At 42.5% G+C, this 23040-nt stretch overlaps 1 protein-coding gene across 1 annotated transcript in view; it reads left to right on the plus strand.

Annotated features, from left to right (window-relative positions):
• Positions 1–14073, plus strand: part of LOC104951722 (uncharacterized) — a 50193-nt gene extending 36120 nt beyond the window's left edge. The window contains exons 7-18 of the mRNA XM_010778453.1: positions 3995–4529; positions 4916–5075; positions 5229–5345; positions 5457–5558; positions 5664–5832; positions 5948–6539; positions 6663–6816; positions 6918–7007; positions 7106–7301; positions 8440–12275; positions 12357–13817; positions 13912–14073. Coding sequence (XP_010776755.1) covers positions 3995–4529; positions 4916–5075; positions 5229–5345; positions 5457–5558; positions 5664–5832; positions 5948–6539; positions 6663–6816; positions 6918–7007; positions 7106–7301; positions 8440–12275; positions 12357–13817; positions 13912–14073 — 7574 coding nt within the window. The remainder of the gene's footprint in view (positions 1–3994; positions 4530–4915; positions 5076–5228; positions 5346–5456; positions 5559–5663; positions 5833–5947; positions 6540–6662; positions 6817–6917; positions 7008–7105; positions 7302–8439; positions 12276–12356; positions 13818–13911) is intronic.
• Positions 14074–23040: the final 8967 nt, after the last annotated feature.

The raw sequence follows: 23040 nt of genomic DNA on the forward strand, positions 1-23040 counted from the left end.
CTCTAATGTCCCCCGCGTCGTCATCATCCAAATGTACTCGTTATCACCGGCGTTGTTGTCGTTACTTTTTATCGTAACTACCAGGGGTTACTTGTCTAATACCGGAAACAATACAAAACTTTGGTTCGTTCACTCTTGTAAAGTCACTCAATTTTCACGTTAGGACTTTATAAAGTATATCAGATTTCGAAGTTTCGACTTGACTATTTTGTTTACTTCTTGTATAACATTTAGTTCCGTTTATAATAAACTTGGTCGAGTACCAAACTTTACCGTTTGTAACTTTTTCGTTTTTCATAATAATTTTGGGTACATGATGTAGTAGTGGAACCAGGGTAGAGACCCTTCTCTTATAAATGACACGATTTTTGACCATAAGTGTAGGTAGTACACTCCCAACTGAAACACTGGACCTTCTGTCCCAGCCGAGGTCTTGTTTAGCTTAACCCCCCCGTTAGTAAATGGTGCCCCCCCCCCGTGTGGTGGACGACATTTCAGAGAACAGAGAGTGTGTGTGTCGTGACGTGTGCGAAGTAATTCGGTTCAGAGAGAGAGAGTGTTGTTTGTGTGTGTGAGTTGTGTGTGTGTGGTGTGTTGTGGTGTGTGTGTGTGTGTGTGTGTGGTGTGTGTGTGTTGTGTGTGTGTGTGTGTGTGTGTGTGGTGTGTGTGTGTGGTGTGTGTGGACTTTCACACAATACATCCCGATCGTGGAGAGCAACAACAACAATGGGATAAAGGCGGTCCGCCCAGTATTACTGGGGTTGGGTAGTAGGTAGGTAGGTAGGAAGAGGGCCGAATAGGCACCAGCCCAGCGCCTCCATCGTCAAGGTCGTCGTCTCTCGGGGTTTGAAAGAAAAGGGACCGTGGAGTAGGTGGTGTGAATCAGCACCCCTAGGGTTCCGCGAAGGGTCCGTCGCTTCTCTATATTAGGGAGGTAGACAAGATCCAGATGGGGAAGAGAAGAAGGTCGACCTCTTGCACGGACCTTTTGTGGAAGGGATCCCCTCTCCGCGGGTCCACCGTAAGGGATTGATCCACGGCTTGGTGGAGTTGACCGGAGGAAGCTGGGCGCTTCCTCCTTCGCCGAGGTTTGAGAGGCTCAGGGAGAGGACTACTGCCTTGTGAAGAGTTGGAATAGGGATTCCCCTCTGTGTGGTCGGTGGGACGCCTCTTTTGGGTAGGAGCGCGGCGACATGGGCGCTAGAGGCCAAGAAAGCCAGTACTGGGTAAGGAAGTACCTGCGGTTATCCCACCTCCCCCATCCTTGCTTTTACCCACGCCCATCTGTCTCTCGAAACGGAAAGACCGAGGTCGACGGGGGGAAAAGCAGGTGTTTGCCACCGGCCATTTCTCTGACGTCATTGGCGAGAGGCTACGAAGGCTAAGAGGGCTGGTTACGGAGTGCGAAGGTAACACAAGGGAGTGAGCTCTTGTTCTGGGGCTTCTATCGAAACTTGAGAAGTGAACCCCCCATTCCCTGAGTAAGGGATTTAACCTCACCTGTCAGGTAGCCAAGGACGACTCTTGTACCGGAGTCTAAACCTCCACGACTAGCTAGTAGGTAGGGTCGGCGAAGTGTGAGCCAACCGACTTGGCTAGGTCACTCACGACTTTCCAGCGTCTTGCTACTTCGGTTAGTTTGGTGTAGTAAGACGTTTCGTCACCACGTTAGGAATCAGGTCGGCTTGACGTCTGGGGGAGGGGTGCTGAATGCGGAGCTTAGGCTAGGTACATATAATGTTTGTCCTAACCACTGTGTTTCGCGTTCGGAACCGCTCCGGTTGGGAGAGTGGGACTTTACCCAGGGCTGAATCGACGGGCTCCTGCGCCCTGTGTCGAGAGCGAAACCCTCATGGTCTCTAACTACCCGGATCATCTCTGGGGGAGTTGGGGTATGAGGGCGTCGTGGGGTAGTCACTGAGGGACCTTGGCGCCAGTATGGCGGAAAGAGGGTTTTTCAGGTGTTTGTGTACATCTGACCTCACTCGCATGAGGGTCCCGGGGGGAGGTCGCTAGGAACGCTCTCATTTATTCGGACTAGGCAGCAGGTGCTTGAGTCATTTTGTTCTGGAACCGGGCCTGTACACGGCCATATACTAAACAAACTACAGAGCCCATTCCGTGTCCTGTTATGGTATACTCATGTCTGCCTTCTTCTGGTGATTTATCTGACGTCCAGCGCTTCGTCTTTTAACCTCTTTTCCTTTCTCTTTCTTGATCATCCTTAGAAATCTTCATTATAGTCCTTGACAGTGGCCTGCACTGCTGTATTAACAACGTGTCACATGTTAAGAATTTACAATCAGAATCGAGTATTCAACTAAGCCGTGTAATACAAGTTGTTAGTAGCCTTAAGGACCTACAGTTGTTATGCTATACCACATCGCCCTTCACTGGATGTTGTTAGAAATTAAAATCAATGTTGATATGGCGTAATTTGAATTAAATACACTATTTGATTTAAATCAGTTTTATTCTGAAAAACCGGAAGTTCTCACTATTAGCTTAACACTTTTATTCTGAAAATGTGTCACTTCTGGTTAGCATTTAGCATCTGGCGGAATGATACGATTTCAAACCTTGAACCAAGGTGAAATGACATGTGATGTTATACATTGAGCACACTGGGATTATTACTCATTTATTGACGCTGAATAATGTGTAGCAGGGAATGTTTAAATAACTACAGATGCCAGAATGATCCAATTTAGCTACAGAAAAAGGCAGGAATTGCATTGGACCCGCCCCCCGACTACGCCGGCCAATAGGAGAAGACCTTAGATGACAACAGGAAGAGCAAGCCAAGAATTGATCTCTTCGACCCCCTGATCTGAACTGACCGGTCGGATGTGGAGAGAGCGCCTCCACTCGCACATTTCATTTTCTACACCACCGCATCTTTTGTGTAATTAAATGCTTTAACTTTTATAAGCTTCCCTTGACTCTTTTCAGTCTCTCCTGCCTTCAGGGTTCTAGAATTGCTTTCAATGTACAATAACTACATTTTAGCATTTAAAATACCTAGCCATTCTTTTGCGGTTATTTTGGTGAAAGTAACTAAAAAGTAACTAAAGTAGTGTAACTCATTACATTTCAGAGACAGTAATATTGTAATGTAACTTATTACTTTCAAAAGAGAGTAATAAGTAATATGTAATATATTACATTTTGGAAGTAACTTGCCCAACACTGGTAATAAATGGCAGAACTATTATTCATATCCTTCAAATGGCCTTTATCTACTGCAAACAAAGAAGGATATCGCCAAGCAGGTGAATGTTGTTGCATCCTATGAGAGAACTGTGGAAGAAGATAAACATTTTACTGATATTTCAAAATTGAAAATCACTAGAGGACACAAGGAATAACTGCAAGAGTGCTTCCATAAACCGCACATTCGAGCCTTCACTGTAGGCGTGTTGTTCTTTGAGATTTTTCCATAAGGTGATATTTATCTTTTACCCCTGAAACCCTTTGGTGAGTGAGGGTCTGTCAAATGTTTTACTGAGCTTTCTCATGAATATTGTTGGGACCTTTAAAGCACTTTAGCATGTAAAATAGGCCTAAAAGGTCATATTAACAAAGCCTTGATTTGAGAAATTAAACTTCGCAAAAACTTGAAGAAAAAATAAAAACAGATTATTATTTTAGGAAAGTTAATTTGCACATTGCATGAAGCAAAAATAGACAAATCTGTTTCTGCTGCCTCTATGTGTCTGTAACCATCAACATGACTGAAAGAATACCCCTTCCTACACCCCTGGTATTGCCTGGTTACTGACCAGGGTGTACCAGGCCCCTCTCCCAATGTCAGCCCATAGCCCTGGAAAGGATAAGTCCCTTTTTAAATGGAAAGATAATTGTTTTAATCATAGCCATCCGATTTTTCAATACATTTATAAAAACAACTTTTCTTGCACAAGTTGGTTTATGTCACAAAGGTTAGATAGTCCTTCATATTTACACGATGCCATGCTTTTCTTTTTTCCAACAGCTATAAAGGACAATGAACAGGTAGAGGCAGACAGTGAGGTTGCAACTTCTACCAAACCACCTGCAGATGAGACCTCGACTGATGTTGCCCCCTCTTCCCAGCCTGCCGCTGAGACACCATCGACACAGAGCCACTCTGAAGAACAGACAAAGCAGCCAACCAACAGTGCAGTGCCTCAGCAGCAATCTGCATATTCAGATCCCTCTATACCACCAAACCCAACAAAAACGAGTGTACCTCCTGCCCCACAATCCCCCTCCACCTCAGCTCCCAGACATCATGAAACAGGGGCTCTTATGGTCACTAAGACCGCGTACGTCATACCAAAGAAGCACCCTGCCCCCCAGGCTCCACCCAGCCACCTGTCAGCCTCGACGTCGGGCCAAAAGCCTTCTTCTGCCCCAACGCTGATGAACGAAACCAGAAATCTGCTGGTGCCCCCTGCACCCAGTGCTCCCTCCTCCAGACCCTCCCAGCCCAATACCCAAGTCAGACAGAGCATCCAGCGCTCCCTCATCAGCATCCTGTTCAAAAGGTGAGAACTGTGTAAGATTTGTATAAAAGTCCTATTATTTAACCTTACAAAATTTTACAAATTTGACCTATTGCTGAGGGTTAATGCTCTGAATAGTTTTAGTATGTATAAAACAAATTATTTGATAAGCATGCAGGGTTGGGTCAGATTACTTTATAATGTAGTCAGTTATTGAAACACAACCCTCTGCACTTTTATAACTAGCAATTTAATCAATTTTTTAACAGATCAAACGTAATCAGGATATACTATATATGTATTACTTACCTGAAAATGCTGCACTTTATAAAAAATATTAATATAGCCCAATATATATGTTTCACTTTAAACTACATTTGAGTGCAATGATGCAATTTTCTTTACTAACTGCGTTTGAATTTTTTAAGGGTGTGCGATTGTGAGGACTTGGAGATGTCCGAGAGTGACATAGCAAAGCTTGTCTCAAGCATTGAGACGGAGATGTTCGACATATTTCGCAACACAGACAGCAAATACATGAACAAGTACAGAACTATTATGTTCAACCTGAAAGACCCAAAAAACAAGGTTTGTGTAATGTTGATAAAACCCATTTCTGTTTTGTGATCTCTATTCTACTTGCAATACAGCAAACATTTGCCAAGAGACATGTTTTTTTAAGATTTGTTATAGATAATTATGTTTTTAGAAAACTGACAGTCAGTTTTGCGTTTTCCTTAGGGCTTGTTGTATCGTGTCGTACGTGGAGAGATCAGTCCCTTCAGACTGGCCAGAATGAGCCAGAAGGATATGCAGGCTACCAAAGCATCAGAGCCAAGTGCAAAAGAAACTACAGAGGTAAAGTGTTATAGATATTAAACACAACAACCAAGACAGAATCAGGTATTGTGCTTCAACTTAAAGGATCAAGTTTTCAGAAGTGGTTATCTTTTGCTTTTTTGTATCTAGGTTAAGAATGCAGCTGCTAAAGCGACAAGTTTGCCGCAAAAGCCTGAGGCAGTGAAGGTGGATTTGCCCAGTTTGAATCCCACTAGACCTGCTAGAAGCACGGTGTGTACTTTTTCCTTGTTACTCCTGCACCTTATAAAAATGAATCCTGAAAGTACATGGATGTTATGATATCTTTGTGATTTAATTATATTTGTGTCTGTAAAGTTTGCGTTCCAGGAACAAAAGAAAAACCTTCCTGCTCTTGCTCCCAAGACCAGAACAAGCCAGCCGAACCAGGGCAGTGCTGTACCAGATATTCTCTCCTGCATGCTGAAGGACACAACATCAGAGCACAAAGCTCATCTCTTTGACCTGAAATGCAAAATATGCACAGGTGAATTAAAAAGTGATTTCACGATTGCTATACAAAAACTTTGTAGAAATTATTTTCCAATGGCCACTTATTGTTACATTAAGTGTTTTAAATACATTCTTATTTTTTCCTGAAGGTCAAATGTTCGTTGGGGAAGACGAGGAACCGGCAAAGAAAAAACCCAAGATTTCTGAGACAAGAGATAAATATGAACGCTCTTGGAGAAAGTGTGCCGGAGATGACTCTCCTCTGAGGGCCCCACCTGACTCACCTGACATGGATTCTCCAACATCCCTTATGGATTATTCACCCCGTCTTATCATTGACGCTCCAGCGCTGATTATCGTTGAATCCCCAGCGTCCCCTATAATGGACTCTCCAGCCTCCCCTGTCATGGAATCCCCTGCTTCCCCAACTCCAGACACTCCTAAAACTACCACACAACAGAGATCCTACACACCAGTTGTGATCCCAGCAGTCTCTACAGTTACTATCACAAGGCGTGACCCCCGCACTGCCGCAAACAGGTCTTCTTCGTCTAGAGGCACATCCAGTCCAAGTAACACAACCAATAACCAATCAGCATCTTATTCTATTCGTCAAGAGACTACCTCTGCGTCGCCCTCAGCACCAACGCACTTGGGACCACCAACAAAACCATTACCCAAGTCGATCTTAATGAAGCCATCATCCTCTGCTGATCCCAGACTCTATGGGACATCCTCAAGGTGGTTAAATAACATTATAATAGAATAACTCTTATTTTGTTTGTCAGGTGGTTTACATTTGAGACTAAATCAGCATCATGCGTGAATATGATTATCATTATGCTGTTGTGTTTTGTGTCCCAGGACTGTGATCTCTGAATCCCCAGCTGATGGTGAAACTTCCCAGTTCTTGGCTAAGCATGAGATAGTGTGGAAAGGCTTCCTAAACATGCTCTCTGTGGCCAAGTTTGTCACCAAAGGATATATGGTTTCAGGAACGGCTGAAAATCTCAAAGCGGTATAGTGGTGCACGATAATACATGTTGAATTGAAAATTATCTGACATTATCAACAGTTGAGTTAAAGAAAATATATTTTCTTTTTTCCCCTTGTGTTTAGGATCTACCTGATACCATACAAATAGCAGGACGAATCCTGCCTCAAACAGTGTGGGACTATGTTGCAAAACTAAAGACCTCTGTTACAAAGGCAAGCAGTCGTTTTTCGATTCCTTTTGGTGTCTTGTACAATAGCACTGGATACCTATCAATATATCACGTTTATTATTTTTGTTTTCTGTTTATCAGGAGTTATGTGTGATCCGGTTTCACCCTGCAACCGAGGAGGAAGAGGTGGCCTATGTCTCCCTATTTTCCTACTTCAACAGCAGAGGTCGTTATGGTGTGGTCGCCAATGGCAGCCGTTCCATCAAAGATATATACCTTGTCCCACTAAGTGCAAAGGAATCAATCCCAACCATACTCCAACCTCTTGACGGACCAGGTGTGATAATCCTTTACATCTTAAAGTGTTTGAGGATAACCTTCGGTATTTTTGGGCTATGTCAACACCTTCAATTACGAAAAACAACAGCTTTCAGGCGGCTATAGCCCCATAAATGAATACATTTCCTGTTTTAATTATTTAAAGGTCTCCTATCATGCTTTTATACATAAATATGTGTCCCCGGTGTGTCAGGGAACTCACAAAGTGTCAGAAACTCTTTTCCTCCGTACCCAAATCGCTAAAAACGGGGGTACAACGGTGCTGATCCAGATTTGCTGCCGATATGACGTAATATCGGAAATGTGGGCTGGCTTTAGACCGACAGCCCTATCAGAAACGTTGCTATCAGAAACAATGCACGTGTGTTTTGGACGTAATAGGATCTTTGTTTACATTAGCAAGCATCGCTAACACTCAGAGCTAACCTGTACTGCAGAGAGTATGTGTAAAAAAGCAGGAAATAAAAAAAGGAACTCACCTTGTGGTTAACCCGCAAGAGAAAAAGCATTTGAGCTCCATATTGTTTCAGATATAATCCTTGATGTGGTTTGGAACATGATATGGCATTTAATAACGGCAGCATTTAGCTGTATCTGCTGGTAGAAATCTCTCTCTTCCCTCTGCAGCTCACAGCTTTCCTTGACATGCTCAAAAGGGGGCGGGGCCAGCAGCTACAGTCACAGAATCAGCAGTTCTCTAACAGGACTGAAATAGAGGGATATGAGGGATGTCTAAATTGCATGATCGGTTTGGTATTTTGAGCAAAAAACATCATAGACATGTTTTTATATATTTGTATATATCTGAGACCCATAATATACAGTATGCCTAAAAATAGCATGATAGGAGATCTTTAAGGGGTCTGAATGTGGAACAGCAGGGGCTGTTCCATCTCCTGAACAAAATGTTAACATATGCTATCCCTAAAAAGGAGAAAATTGCTCACTTCCCTCTCTTATGATTCGTTTTTGGTGTCAGATAATTTCATTATTGGTCCCTGAACCTTTTCTTTTGTGAATCTGAATAACTGTTTTACCTTTCTGGCAAAAGTAAAAAAAATATCAATAATGGGAAGCCCATTGTTAGTTCTTAACCTGTTCTAATTCTATATTTGTACTTTTTGTTAATTTCATAGGTTTTGAAAAAAACCGGCCAAATCTTCTTCTGGGTCTGGCTGTCATCCAAAAGACAAAACGTCCAGGAAGCTTGCCTCAGGAAATTGAAGAGAAGAGACCCAAAGTGAATATGTCCAAAGACCCTATGTGGATCCCAAAACCCCCAGTCCTCTATGGTTCTGACAAATTGGAAATATTTCAACCCTACGATCCTGAGACTCCTGCTAACACCTCCCCTCCTGGCTCACCACTTTGCCCTGGGTCACCATCAGACTCGTCCTCTTCTGGGTCAGTTGCCCTACCATCTTGTTATAATTCTTTTAGAACAAACCCTCCTTTCTCTACCTCAGCTGCAGTTGCTGCCACCCAGTCCACCTCTGAGAGCGACAAAAATGCCACAGCAGCATCCAGTAATAAGTCACCACTGCAGACCATCTTGAAAAGTTTGTTTGGCAATAAGCAAACTGACTCCGTTGTCTCTTCTGACGTACAATCTTCAACTGCAACAGTTCATGTTAAGAAGGTCCCAGTGTTTTCTAAGGTGTCTCGATCAATGGTGGATCCAATTGTCCAACAATATGGACAGAAATCAAAAGTAAAAAAAATAGAAGAAGAAGACGAAAATGACTTTGACCGACCATATGACCCAGAAGAGGAGTATGATTCAGCAATGGGATATGGAATGGTTGCTCCTCAGAACATTGAGAAAATGAAGGCAGAGGGTCCTGCAGTATCAGGCTGTGTAGACGATGATGTGGCCTATGATCCAGAAGACGACACTATCTTTGCAGATATGCAAAGGGATATTGCTGTGACAAAGCCCCCTGCTCAAACTCAAACGTCAGGTACTCCATCATGCCAAACCCCAATATCCACCCAGATTAAAACACCAACTCCCAACTCCACTGCCGTGCAATCCTCTACCCAAGCTGTAATAATGCAGAACATTCCTACAGGCACTGTGGTTGTCTCAGCTGCAACACTAACTGAACAACAACGAATGCTTGAGGATCTCAATAGGCAGATTGAAGAGCAAAAACAGCAATTGAAGGAGCAGGAAGAGGCCCTACGTCAACAGAGAGAGGCTGTTGGTATCTTTATGGCTCGCTTTTCTGTTTCTGATTCCCTGATGTCTCCCCCACAAAAAGCTTTGCCTCTCAGTCGACTGTCAGAATCAACAGACAAGACCAGCAACCTTACAGAGACTGAGGACAGTTCAAATGTAGATTCACAAACTGTTAAACAAGACACAACTGCCACACCTAATGTAGAAAAGGATGCAGAAACAGTTACAGAGCAAGATAAAACACAGGCTGATGTTAAAGAAAGTGACAAATATTCCTCTGCGGGTGAGATTGAAGACTCTGATGTAGCTTATGATCCTGAAGATGAATCACTTTTTGATGAATTTCAAGATGATGTTTTTCAAGGAGGCAGTATAAAGACCCGTGATTTATCTTTGTCGAGAACAGGGCATAGTGCCTCTCGCAAGGGCAGTCCTCTGAGTTCACACCATAGCAGAAAGAGAAAGTTATCACCAAAGAGGCGGAGTCATCATGAAAGGAGCCGCCATGGAAGTCCTTCTAAAAGATCACAGCGACGTTCTCCTTCACATTCCCGGAGACATAGAGAAAAGGATAGACACAGAAAAAGTGAAAGGGACAGGTCAAGGCATAGAGCAAGAGACCAGTCTGACCGCCAAGGTCGCCAACGTAAAGAGCATACCCCACGGCAGCATTCTCATGGGCGTAGAAGATCCCCATGTTCTCCTAGAAAAACAGATTCTGGGTCCATATCGCCAAAATGGAACAGAGATCCTTCACCTCAAATCCTTGAGATATCAAAGCCTTTAACTGTTCTGTGTAATGCTCCAGACTCTTTAGACTCTGTTGATGGAACATTTTTAGAGAGTAACCAATCATCATCCAGTTCAGTTACTATTCAAAATTACCCTCCTGTTGGACATCAGCTAAAAAGTAATCTTGTTAAGAGTGTTGATGAAGGCTTTTCTCCCTCTTCACATGAACTTCTTCACAATTTCAAGCTTAATACTTTAAAAGATCCAAAGTCCCAAGAGCCTCAAAACACGTCTGTCAGTGGCGACACAGATAGTGGTTCCTCTAACCAGGTGAATATACCCTCTCAACTTGAAACTCTGTTTAGCAAATTTGAAATTCCAGTTCCTCTACGTGAAACGGATCCGCCCCTTAGAGATTCTCCTCAGAGCCCTGATCCAGAGCCACAGTTTGTAAAACCTATTCGCACAGAAAAGAGGGGCCCTACAATTGAGGAAATCAGAGATCCTCAGACCCTTACCAGTGTCTCAATGCCACATGATAAAGTTGTTAGTATTTGTTTGCCTATTGGTGGTCAAGCAACAATGTCCAAAATACTGTGGCCAACCGGTCGAGGTGCCTTAGTTCTAGAGGGACAAAGGTTCAAAGATGATGTTATAAATGAGGCAGACAAACAGATAGAAATGGGACATCCAGGCTTAAAACATCCTAAAATACTGGGTCAAGGGGAGGGGGATTCAATTCGAGCTATAAGCTCAGATATTCAGGCCTCAGGAACTGAAAAAGATCCTGTGACAAAACAGCCAGGACCTGGACATATTGAACCACAGATAGATCTTAGAGTAACAGAAACTGGATTCCCAGGCCCCAATAGGAGAGGCCCAGACATGCAAGGAAAAGGTACCACCATTTGGGGTCCTGGATCACATACACAAAACGTATCTAGTATGCAAGGCTTGAACCTAGAACTCACAGCTCCAGCTCCTGATATGATGCACAGTGAAACAGAAGTGAGTGGACAAATGCTTGTACCAGCTGTTATAAATTCATGTGGGGAAGGATCAGATCTACAGAACAAGAGTAGAGATCTAGTCATAAAGAGCCCTTCGTCACATAGAACTGAAGCTGATATAAGGGGCACAAGAGAGCCTTTATTTGCTCATGAGAGGTGGGGTCCACAAAAAGGGCAAAATGTACCCATGAGAGGACCAGGGCCAAACATTAATTATGAAAGTGGTGGTTCTAACATACCCTTCTTTGGAGAAGACAGTGGGCCTAGAGAACCTTTTAAGAAGACAAGTCCCGGTATGACAGCTGGAAAGAGTATGCATGGCACTGACATGAAAGAATCAGAAACTATTTGTGAATTAAGAAGGCCAAATATGACACAAAGAGGAAGTTACATGGGGCCTAGTCAAGATATTGGTAGTATGGGTGGCTCAGATACAAGGGGCGATGGCATGCTTAACATTAAAACTCCTGATTGGAGTGGTCCAGGTCCCGTTGCTGATCCCGATATAAGGGGTCAAACGAGTCAAAATATAGGTCTGGGTCTACATATGAGAGGTATAGATTGTGGTGACCCAGGAACAGTCATACGAGATGATTGCAGAGGTACAGATATGAGAGGATCAGGTCCACTCAGAGAAGGGCCATTTATACAAGATGAATGGAGAGTCCCTCCACCTAACAGTAGAGGTCCACACCTGGAGAACCAAGTACCTAACAGAAGAGGGGTTGGAGACCTAGACTTTAGAGGACCAGCGTCTGAAATGAGCTGTGGACTGATAGAGGACATTAGGCCTGACAGGAAAAGATCAGTGGGTCCCAATTTCATGGCACCAGGGGGTCCAGAATTTGTGAGACCAGGACTTGAAATGAATGATCAGGATAGGATGGGTCATGGGCCTAACAGAAGAGGACCTGGAGGGCCAGATGTTAGGGGACCAGGGCCTGTAAGCAGAGGCTTATCTATGGAAGGACCTGGGCCCGACAGGAGAGGACCTGGAGGGCCAGATTTTAGGGGACCAGGACATGAAAGGAGAGGTCCAGCTATGGAGGGCCCTGGGTCTGGCAGGGGAGTACCTAGAGGTCCAGTTTATAGGGGAGAAGGGCCAGAAAGCAGAGGCTCATCAATAGAGGGTCCTGGGCCTGACAGAAGAGGGCCCGGAGGTCCAGATTTCCAAGGACCAGGAACTGAAAGAAGAGGTCCAGCTATGGAGGGTCCTGGGCCTGACAGGAGAGAGCCCAGAGGTCTAGATTACAGGGTGCCAGGGCCTGAGAGGAGTGGTCGAGCTTTTGACGGTCCTGGGCCTGACTGGAAAGGACCTGGAGGTCCAGATTTCAGAGGAACAGGAGCTGAAAGGAGAGGTCCAGCTATGGAGGGTCCTGGGCCCGACGGGAGAGGACCTGTAGGTCCAGATTTCATAGATCTAGGAACTGGAAAAAAAAGTCCAGCTATGGATGCTCCTAGACCCGACAGGGGACCTGGATGCCCAGATTTCAGGGGGCCAAGGCCTGAAAGCAGAGGCTTTCCTATGGAGGGTAATGGGCCTGACAGGAGAGGACCTGGAGGTCCAGTTTTCAGAGGTCCAAGGCCTGAGAGAAGAAGTTTATCTATGGAGCGTTTTGGGCCTGACAGAAGAGGAACTAGTGGTCAAGATTTCAGAGAGCCAGAACCTGAAAGAAGAGGTCCAGCTATGGAGGGTCCTGGGCCTGACATGAGAGTCCCCGGAGGTCCAGATTTTAAAGGACCAGGGCCTGAAATCAGAAGCTTATCTATGGAGGGGCCTGGGCGTGACAAGAGAGGACCTCAAGGTCCGAATTTCCGGGTACCATGGTCTGAATGCAGAGACTTATCTATGGAGGGTCCTGGGCCTGACAGGAGAGGTACTAGAGGTCCAGGTTTCAGAGAACCAGGACCTGAGAGAAGAAGCTTATCTATGGAGGCTCCAGGACCTGGCAGAAGAGGACCAGGAGGTCCAGATTTCAGTGGACCAGGATCCAATATAAGAGGTCCTGGTATCACTGGTTTAGGGCCTTACACAGGAGAACCAGAAGTTCCAGACTTTAGTGGTCCAGGCATAGAAGGTCCAGGGCCTCGAGTTAGAGGACAGGAAGTAGTACCTGATGGTCCACATTTCAGAAGACCTGGGTCTGAAAGGAGAAGTTCATCTTTGGAGCGACCTGGGCCTGACATTAGAGGTCCTGGCAGTCCAGATTTCAGAGAACCAGGACTTTTAACTAGAAATCAAGCAATGGAAGGTTCTGGGCCTGACATGAGAGGACCTGGAGCTCCAAACAACAGGGGACGACAAGGTTTTGGTATGGAGGGTCCAGATTTCAACAGGACAATGTCAGATGGTCCAGACATGAGGAAACCAGGGCATTCAGATCCAAACAAAGAAAGCCCAAGGCCTGAGAGGAGAGAAGGTCAACATTTTAGAGGTCGTGGTCCAAATAGAAGGCTTCCAGAGACAGAGGAAAACTCTGAGAGCAGGGACTTTCCAGGTGGCCAACACTTTAGGGCTCCTGAGCTAGAAAGAAGACCTTCAGACATAGTGGGCCCAGGGTCTGATAGAAGAAATCCGTACTCAAGAGGGGTTAGGCCTGAAAGAAATGTTATGGAGGTTCAAGGGCTCAATAGTCCGTGTCCAAGAGGTCTAGATTTTAGAGTTCCAGACATTAAGTGCCCAGGGCCTGACAGACAAGTACCAGGAGATTCAGGCTTCAAAGAGCCTGGACTTGAAACGAGGAGTCCAGATTTTGAGGGCCAAGGACCAGATTGGAGAAGACCAGGTAGTCATGACTTTAGGGACCCAGGAATCAGGCACAGAAGTCCAAAAAGAGAAGGTATGAGACAAAGAAGAAATGGCTGGGGAGAGGCTGACTATGGAGGATCAGAACCTATCCAAGAACCTATATCTCGAAATGTAAGGGGTTCAAGACCTATCAGGGGAAACATAAGAGGGCATGGGCCAGATATGAGAAGTTTCAGGGGCTCTGCACCTGATATGAGAGGCCCAGACAGAGTGGAACAATGGTCAGATGGAAGAGGACCCAATATGGAGGCTGTAGGAAATGAAATAGAATGTTCAGGAGATGATTGGAATAGACATGACAACAGGGGTCCAGGCCCCAACCAAGAAGGTCCAGTTGAGCATGCTCAAGCACATACTAGGCAAGGTCCTCGAAGGGGATGGAGTGGCCCTGGAAGTATTGGGCCAAGGCCCATACAAGAAAGACAAAATATGCCATTTCCCGGGCCTTTGAGAGGTCCAGGAGATGATGGTCCTGGCTATAGAGGTCCAGATCCTGTCGAGGGTGACCCAGACATGAAATGCCAAGGGCCCAGTAGGGGAGGACGTGGGAGGAGAGAGCCTGATCGAGGGTTTGGGCCCAACAGAAGGAGGTCTGGGCCATTTCTCAGTAGGCAAAGAGATACAGAAAACAGTGGACAAAGCCATGATATAAGAGATCCAGGCATGAGAGAAATAGGATCCGATATGAGATGGGGTCAAGACATGGGGGATGACTGTAGGAAGCCAGACTTCAGGGGTATTAAGAGAGAGCGAAACATGGAAGGACCTGGGACTGATGGGAGATTTTCAGATTGTGGGGGACTAGGATCTGAAAGGCAGGTAGACATGGAAAACCCTGGAACAGATAGACAAGGATTTCAGCATGATTTTAGGAGGGAAATGAGGGGTCCAGACATGAGAAGAATAGGACATGGTAACACCAATAGGGAGCCAGCACCTGGAAGTTCAGATGTCAGACCTGGGAGGTGGCCTACAGAAACTGAGGGCCCTGGGTCTGATAGGAGGGGTCCAGGCATAATGGGCCCAGGGTTAGATTTAAGGGGATCTAAACCCCCCATAAACATAGACATGCAAGGATCAGATATAAGGGGAACCTCGCCTCATTTCAATAGTCTTCATCCAAGTACCAGATCTCAAGGCCCTAGTGATCCACATTCTGAATCAAACATAGGTGCAGCTAAAAACAGTGGAGGACAATCACACAGAGTTGCCCTACTTCCTACCCCAACAGGTCTCGTGCGCTTTCCAAATCGTACAATTAACCATCCTGATGTTTTTAGCCTAAATCAAAAACATATGGGTAGCCCGACTGAAAGAGAGTGTAGACCGGTAGGTAGACCATTGACTCAAGCAAAAGAGTTGGTTAAAGGGCCAAGCCAGGAGCAGGAAAAAGGTCCTGCTTGTAAAATAAGCAAAACTGAAGATGCAAGCACAGGGGTAAGAGATGACAAAATGGAAGTGGGGAATGAAAGTAAAAAAAGCAATGTCCAGCCAAGTTAGACAGGCTAAAAGCATTGACTCCTCAGGACAGTAAGTTAGAACTAGTCCTGCGGAAAAGCGTAGTATCATCTCATTAAATCACAATGAGACTGAGAGCTTAACACATTTTGAATGTATTACTCCTAAAAGACCTACAGACAAGCAATGCAAAAAATCTGACATTGTAGCTTGATAATGACATTCTAAGAGATATTTGAGTAAACTATGTGTTGATTTGTCTTGTTGGCTGGGAATTTATTTTTGTAATATGTGCTGATGAAATGCTACTTACATTTAACCGATCACTTGTAAGTTCAACTTCATGCTAAGTCTAGTTGGAAACAGTCAGAAATGTTTTGTACAGAAAATGTAAAAATATTGTTTTTTTTGTTTTTTAACAGCCACCTTTTAATTTTATTATTATTAGTATTTTTTCATCATGGCCATAGTGTCAGTACAGTAGCCTTAATGTTCTGTTGTTTAAAGTAATCAATTTCATTGTACTTTCGAAATGCATAAAGTTAATAAAATGCCTTTTTTAAATGTGTATTTACTCTGATTTTATCATCAATATTTGGAATTGATGATTGCTATGTAGTGCATACACTGGCTACAAGGTACAATTAAAAAGTCCCTTTTACAGAGGTTCATATGTGTTTAACTTACAAATTGTTGAAAACTATTTCAGATTCTAAGAGAAAAAGACAATACCACCATCCAAGAATACTGCATGAAAGAACCATTCAATTCTACTAAAGTAAAAATACATTAAGAGAAAGAGTTCAAATACTGTGTCTGTCATGACTCATGAACGTAAAAAGGCAATTAGAGAATCTGCCTGTAGCAATTTTGTATAACCCTCCATATCCACCTGCAAGTCTCATGTCTTACCAAACGGGAGCGACAGCATTCAATTGAATCTTCATTAGCCTATAAAATAAAGTAAACACATTGACTCTAGTACTGTACTTATTGTCTAACAGGAAGGCCCCTCAAATTTTGAGATACCCCTACCTGAGGTAGAACAAAACACAACAATGATTTTTCTTATCTTTTAGGGTCTCCCGTTAATGAAATTGATTGTTGTCAAATGTTATTTTGGGGGAAAAAATGTTTTTTGGGTTGTTCTTTAGAACTACCCCAATCCCTGAAAAAGAGCCAAATTAGAACAGGCCGAATATGGGAAAGGTGATAAAAAAGCCCATAACTTCAGAATGATCACTCTTTTCCTCTTCAGATTTGCTGAGATATGAACCAGGTGGCTGTCCTACATCACCAAATAGTCAGACAATTATTTAACTAAAAAAATACTGAATTATAGTCATGTAAACGTAGCTTTAGTTTAGACGGAAATTGTACTTTTTGGTGATAGGAACATAGGAATCAATCCCTTTTCTCTCATTTATCAGAAAAACTGAAATCCCTAAAAAATATGCCATCACTGAATTGTCTATGGTGCTATTGAACACCAACCAGTAGTTGTAATGGAAATATCTGGGACAGTCCTATTGCAAATTAGATTTCTTTAGACATAGGCCTACCTCTTCTCTGATACAGTCAAATTCCGAATGGGGGAGAAGGTAAGGTTGGTAAGGTACGTTTATTTATATAGCACATTTCAGACGCAGAGGCAATTCAAAGTGCTTTACATGATCATTAACACATGATTGAACAGAGAGGAACACAATAAATAAACATAATGGAATAACAGTTTCATAAAACAATGCATTAATGAGATATAAAATGTTTAAAAACGACATTGTAAATACGGTAGGCCTAAGTGCTAAAACAAGTTAAAAGGGTTCTGGGTAAGCAGCTGTAAAAAGTAGTATTTTTAGCCTCGACTTAGAAGACCTCAGGTTTTTCTGGAAGAAGGTAAGCAAGGATGGGGACTGGAAGAGACTGACCCCCTACGGTTCGCTGCGAGGGGTCCGGTGCGCCTTCTCTCCATACTCCACCAGGGAGAGTGGCTTATCATGTGTTAGCTAGGATCTGTAATGGTGGTACGCGTCCAGAGCAGGGGTCGAGCGTACTCTAACGGACCCATATAGATAAGAGGCGTCCCACCGACCACTGGGAAGGTATCCCTATTCCACTCTTAAAGCCTTCCCTCTCAGTCAGTAGGTCCTCCCTGGGTCTCAAAACTGTGGCGAGAGGCAGCGCAGTTTCCTCGGGTAACTCCACCAAGCTCTCGTTGGTCATGCCTACGTGTACCGCGGTGATCCCACCACAAGGTCCGTGTAGGTGACCCTGCTCTGACTCCCATTCAGATCCTGGTCCACCTCCCCAATTAGAGAAGCGACCGGACCCTCGACGGAACTTAGGGGGTCAGTCTCGACCACTCCACGGTCCCTTCCTTTCACACCCCGAGAGACGACCTTGACGATGGTCGTGGGCTGTGTCTATCGCCCTCTTCTACCTACCTACAAAGAAAGGATAAGGCTGTTTGATAAACAACTAGTGTCGGTCACTCACCTATGTACGCCATCTGTCAATTCTGTACAAAAGTGTTAAAAGAGTGTATACCACGCACTACCGCTGTCATAGGAGAGAGGTAAGGTACCGGCGACGTACATGTGATCTTATTTGTTTGTACATAAAACGAAGTATTATATACTCGTCATGAAGGGTAGACCAGTAGTCTGGAGTGTTACTACGCCTTATTACTGAGACTTCTACATACCGTACCTCGTGGTAGGACACAAACTACTTGGTCTACATCTTAGAGTATTAATACGTTCGTTATGTACAACCAAGTAGAGATTCACATGTCGTACGTCCGGTACCTTACTCTCAAGTTCCTGTGACCAGAGGTCATGTTCGGTTTACACGGGGATTGCAAAGATCTCCTTGGATTGTAGAATTGTAGATAGATCTAGATATATGATGGGAGTGTCTTAATAAACTACTTAACGTAGACATGAAACTTATTCCAGGTCAAATTATTTGGATATGTAATGTGATACAAAATCTCCGAACGTTAAATCTTGATTATGTGAAATAATAACCCAAGGAAGACAGAAGATAGCTGATAACCACTACATTAAGTCGGTGGCCATAAAGGGAGAGGTTACTATCTACTGGTAGTCTCACCGTTAAGAATTAAATATCCGANTAAGTAGATTTACTCAAGTACTGTACTTAAGTACAATTTTGAGATACTTGTACTTTACTTGAGTATTTCCACCTTATGCTACTTTGTGCTTCTACCCCACTACAAATCAGAGGTAAATCGTGTACTTTTATTCCACTACATTTGTTCCACTACATTTATTCTATAGGCCTACCTTCATTAACTTTGCAGATTTGTATGATAATAATGTAAAATATAAACAACTCTTAAATAAGACTTTACTGGAGTAAATTCACAACAAAGTAATTAAAACTAGCTACTAATATGCTAATACTTTTGTACTTTTACTTGAGTAACATTTTGAATACTATACTTTTACTTATAACAGAGTATTCCTACACTCTTGTACTTCTACTTTTAGTCAAGTACAAGATCTAAGTACTTATCCCACCTTTGTGTATGTAGGAAGCTTGTAAATATTGAATCTAACATAGCCTAATGTACAGTAGACTATAGTACCTCGTATTATAGACAATTAACTTATGTTGTTGGTTCTTGTTAATTTCTTCTTTATTTGTAAACAACATATCTTGACAAAAAATATTTTTGAAAGAGTAAGAGAGTGCAATATTTGCCAGCTTGACATAACCCTAACCCTAACCCAGTTGAGTAGTAGCATAATGGACTGGAAATACTAGGCCTACCGTTACTGGTGCTCAAAGTAATTAATGGGTCATTCCAGAATTGGAGGACATTTCATGTCCCCCATATAAAAAATCTAATAATCCATGCCCAAAATGCTAAAACATGCACTTTTTGTGTTAAACATACTTGTCTTGAGACAAAATGTATATAAAGTTGTAGAAAAAGTGGTTTCAAAATATTATTTAAATAATCAAATAGCTCTCGAACATCCCCTAAAATGGCCTTTTTCTCTTGTCCCGGCTTCTTGGTGACCAACTTGCATGTCAAATATAACATTTAAAATAGGGATTTTATTTACTTTTTTTGGTATTATTCTATTGATATATGTCTCTTGTAATGGTAAAATCTATTTGTTAAATCATAAACATATTTTAAATAACAGTAATTTTGCACAGAAGGGGTGTCCCTCAACATGCGTTCAACCCTGTTACCCAAACCTTTTTAGATTGGCACAGAAAGTGAAAACACTGTAAATCTGATGACACAGTGGAAGTGACATCAGCAAGCCATGTGCTAGTGCCATGGGTAGACCAAAACTAAGTCCTCTCTTTTATTTTTCATATTTTTACAATCTTTTCAGTCTTAAAAGAGTGTGGCACTCTGACCCACTCAACCCTGTTCCTGATATTATCAGAATAAAACATATTAATTTCAAAGTTATCTTTCTTGCATTAGATATCCAAGTTTGTCCTTGCCTTGGAAAGTAGCATTACATGCTACATCTAGCAATAATTCCTGAGGTTAAAGGCTCAAATTAGCATTGATTTTCAACCCTGTTACTATAATTAGAGTAACAGGGGTAATTCTTCATTGGAAAATATACATTTGATGCCTAGCTGGGCAAATCACTTTTTTTGATGGTTTATTATCTGTTTTTCCTAGATACATAAAAAATATAAAATAAAATAAAAGGTTCATTTTTCAAAAATGTTGGTGTCTAAATTGTCCTCCAATTCTGGAATGACCCTAATTAAGTTTTCATCAATGCTTGTACACAATTGGGTTATAGCACTACTACTATTGACAGTCTTTTCCGTCTGCAAAATATATAATACATACAAAATAAATAAACCGAGGCTTCAGCCATGACAGCCACACAGTGTAAAGAGGTCCTTACTACCCAGCGTCCATCGGTCAAGTAAGGAGTTGGCATTGAAGTAAGTAAAGGCCCAATAATAAGGCAAATAGAGTTTAATGATATATTTTAGCTCGTTATACATTTAAAGACGTGTTAGTGGACTTTTAAACATGTTTGTAATGATGTATCGTTATTTACCTCGATTGTAAACGTATTTTCAAATGTAACGTTAGGCCAAAGCCAACGTCTTGTCAAATTTAAGGTTAGCTTACTAGCTTAAAGTTCCTCGTATGCTAATTTAATGTCACGTAGTATTTGACTGCTAGCGGAATTCTTTTTACACCACTGTTTACTTGAAGTTGTGGATTAGTTTTTTAACATCAGTATTTTCCGTGTTAATATGTTTACGTTACAATGTTCGTTTCTAATTAGGATAATCGTTAATACTCTGGACAAGGCCGCTTACAGGGCGACATTAAGTTAAGGTCGGTTGATAACAATATATTAATAATTATAATAATAATATTAATAAGCTTAATTTGTTCAAAGTACTTCACAGTAGATAATTACAATCTCATAAAATAGTGACAAAAGATTGATATCACATCGAATACAGAGCCACTAAAATGCATACAATTATACAAATTTACCATTGAATTAACAGAATACAAAACTAATTTCAATTTAAGATAATATAATGGTGCATTATCACATTGTCATTACCATTTACATTGTGATTACCATGGACTGTTAACATGGAATGTAGCTCCTATTAAAAGCCTGTTCTGGTATAACTGAACGTTTTTTTTCTGCTCTTCATCCAAACTCTAGAGTGAAGTATGTCTTCCCTCTATGTGTCACCTTCCTCCAGAGAACACACCTTTGACCCTGTTGGGGTGATTTTGAGCCAAGGTGGATGTTTGACACATGATCATGGGCCCATGATGGGACCTGAGCTCGGCATGATGGAGTTGTCAGAGGTTGAATATACAAACTTTCAGCACCTTATCCAGGCTCATATGGAGGCACACATTACCCCTTTAGATTTGCCAAATGCCAAATCTCATCCAGGTGCTACAGTGATGGTTAAAGACACCACTGGATCCACAGCACAATCCCCCTTAGCAACCACTCAAGCTATTGACCTTTCGACTTCAACTGATGACTACAGTCTGATGCCAGGAGAAAAGACACCAGTTTCCTTTGGAGAGGTCCCAGGTTTTGTGCTGGCCAGAGTCAGAGGAGAAGACAGCCAGAGTGAACCTTACTCCAACAGCAGCTCATTTTCACAGAGAAAATCTGTATCTGCTGCTAGAGTTTGTTTGGAGAAGAGGTTTAACACCATGTCTGCTGACACCCCAAGACATCAAGATATCAAGTCGGCAGTTCTTAGCAAGTAGGCATTCCTATTAATGTGCATTACTACGTGTTAAGTAACAGAACCCCATAATGCTAAATTGAATGGAAATTACTAAATCTTTGTTGTTGTGTTTCAGTTTTCTGACAATGCTGCAGCAGTCTGCTGAGGCTCAAGATGCAGTCAAACACCCTCAAATGCGGTTTGATGTTTCCAGCCCATTTGTTGGGGGTGTATTTACCCCAATACCCAACATGTGTGAACAAGTATGAAACAAATATATTAAAATGCAATTTACTACAGCTTTAAGGGCATCACAGGCAGAATTAATTGATCAATATGTTTTTCTTCTTCCTGGACCTCAGGTGATTGGCCATATTCCTCACATGATTGAACCTAACAAGCACCAGGGTTTAATCATCCCAAAGAGTTTCTCAATTAATTTCTGCCCAGAGAGGGTTGGTGCAAAATCTCAGTTCACCGGTGGCTGCAACTCAACAGAGGACCAGCTGTTGTTCAACATAGAAAGTAATAATCAGGGCTCTTAACCGTGTCTTGTCAAAATAAATGTTTTTCTTCTTGTTTGTGTTCTATTTACATCTTATACACCGTGGTGTTTTCCATAGATGATGTGGTGACACGTACTGCCTTCAGGAAGCAGGATAGTACCCAAAGTTCTCAACCTACAAAGGTTGCTTCGACTGACCCAGACTTCGCCGGAAAATCAGGGAGCAGCACCAGGAAAAGGGCTCGACCCCACATGTCACATATCCAGCGCAGGGAGAGACACAACATTAAGGAGAGGGAACGCAGGTGAGCACCCATAACCAAAAGCTGAAAGTGTTTCTGCTCCATCATACATTTTTGATGAGGTTTAATGAAATATAATTTCAAAGGTGTATATGCCTTACTCAGCTTTCACTACAGACTGTGTCCGGAATGAGTTCCTTGTTTATTCCCTTATATTTCAGCGATTTAAGTAGTCATCATAATGATATATGAACACGGTGAAAGAGAGAGTACTGCCAGTGCATATTGAATGAAGACAATACAATTATCATGTTAAACAACAAACATTTCAAACCATTTTTTCTTATTTTCATAATACGTATACAAACGTTAACAATATAAAATGTCAAACGTACCCTCTGTCCTTGCTCAACGTGGTACAGTCCCATCTACTATAAAGCCTATTGAATGCTCTCACTTCCTGTTTGGCATTTTGACCTATGACAAGCAGGTAATAGGGATTGGAGCTCTATAACAAACATTTTTGATCAATTGAGGTTACAATAACCAATATATACATTTG

This window comes from Notothenia coriiceps, unplaced genomic scaffold (genome assembly GCF_000735185.1).
Source record: "Notothenia coriiceps isolate Sejong01 unplaced genomic scaffold, NC01 NC01_scaffold00019001, whole genome shotgun sequence".
Classification (NCBI taxonomy): domain Eukaryota; kingdom Metazoa; phylum Chordata; class Actinopteri; order Perciformes; family Nototheniidae; genus Notothenia; species Notothenia coriiceps.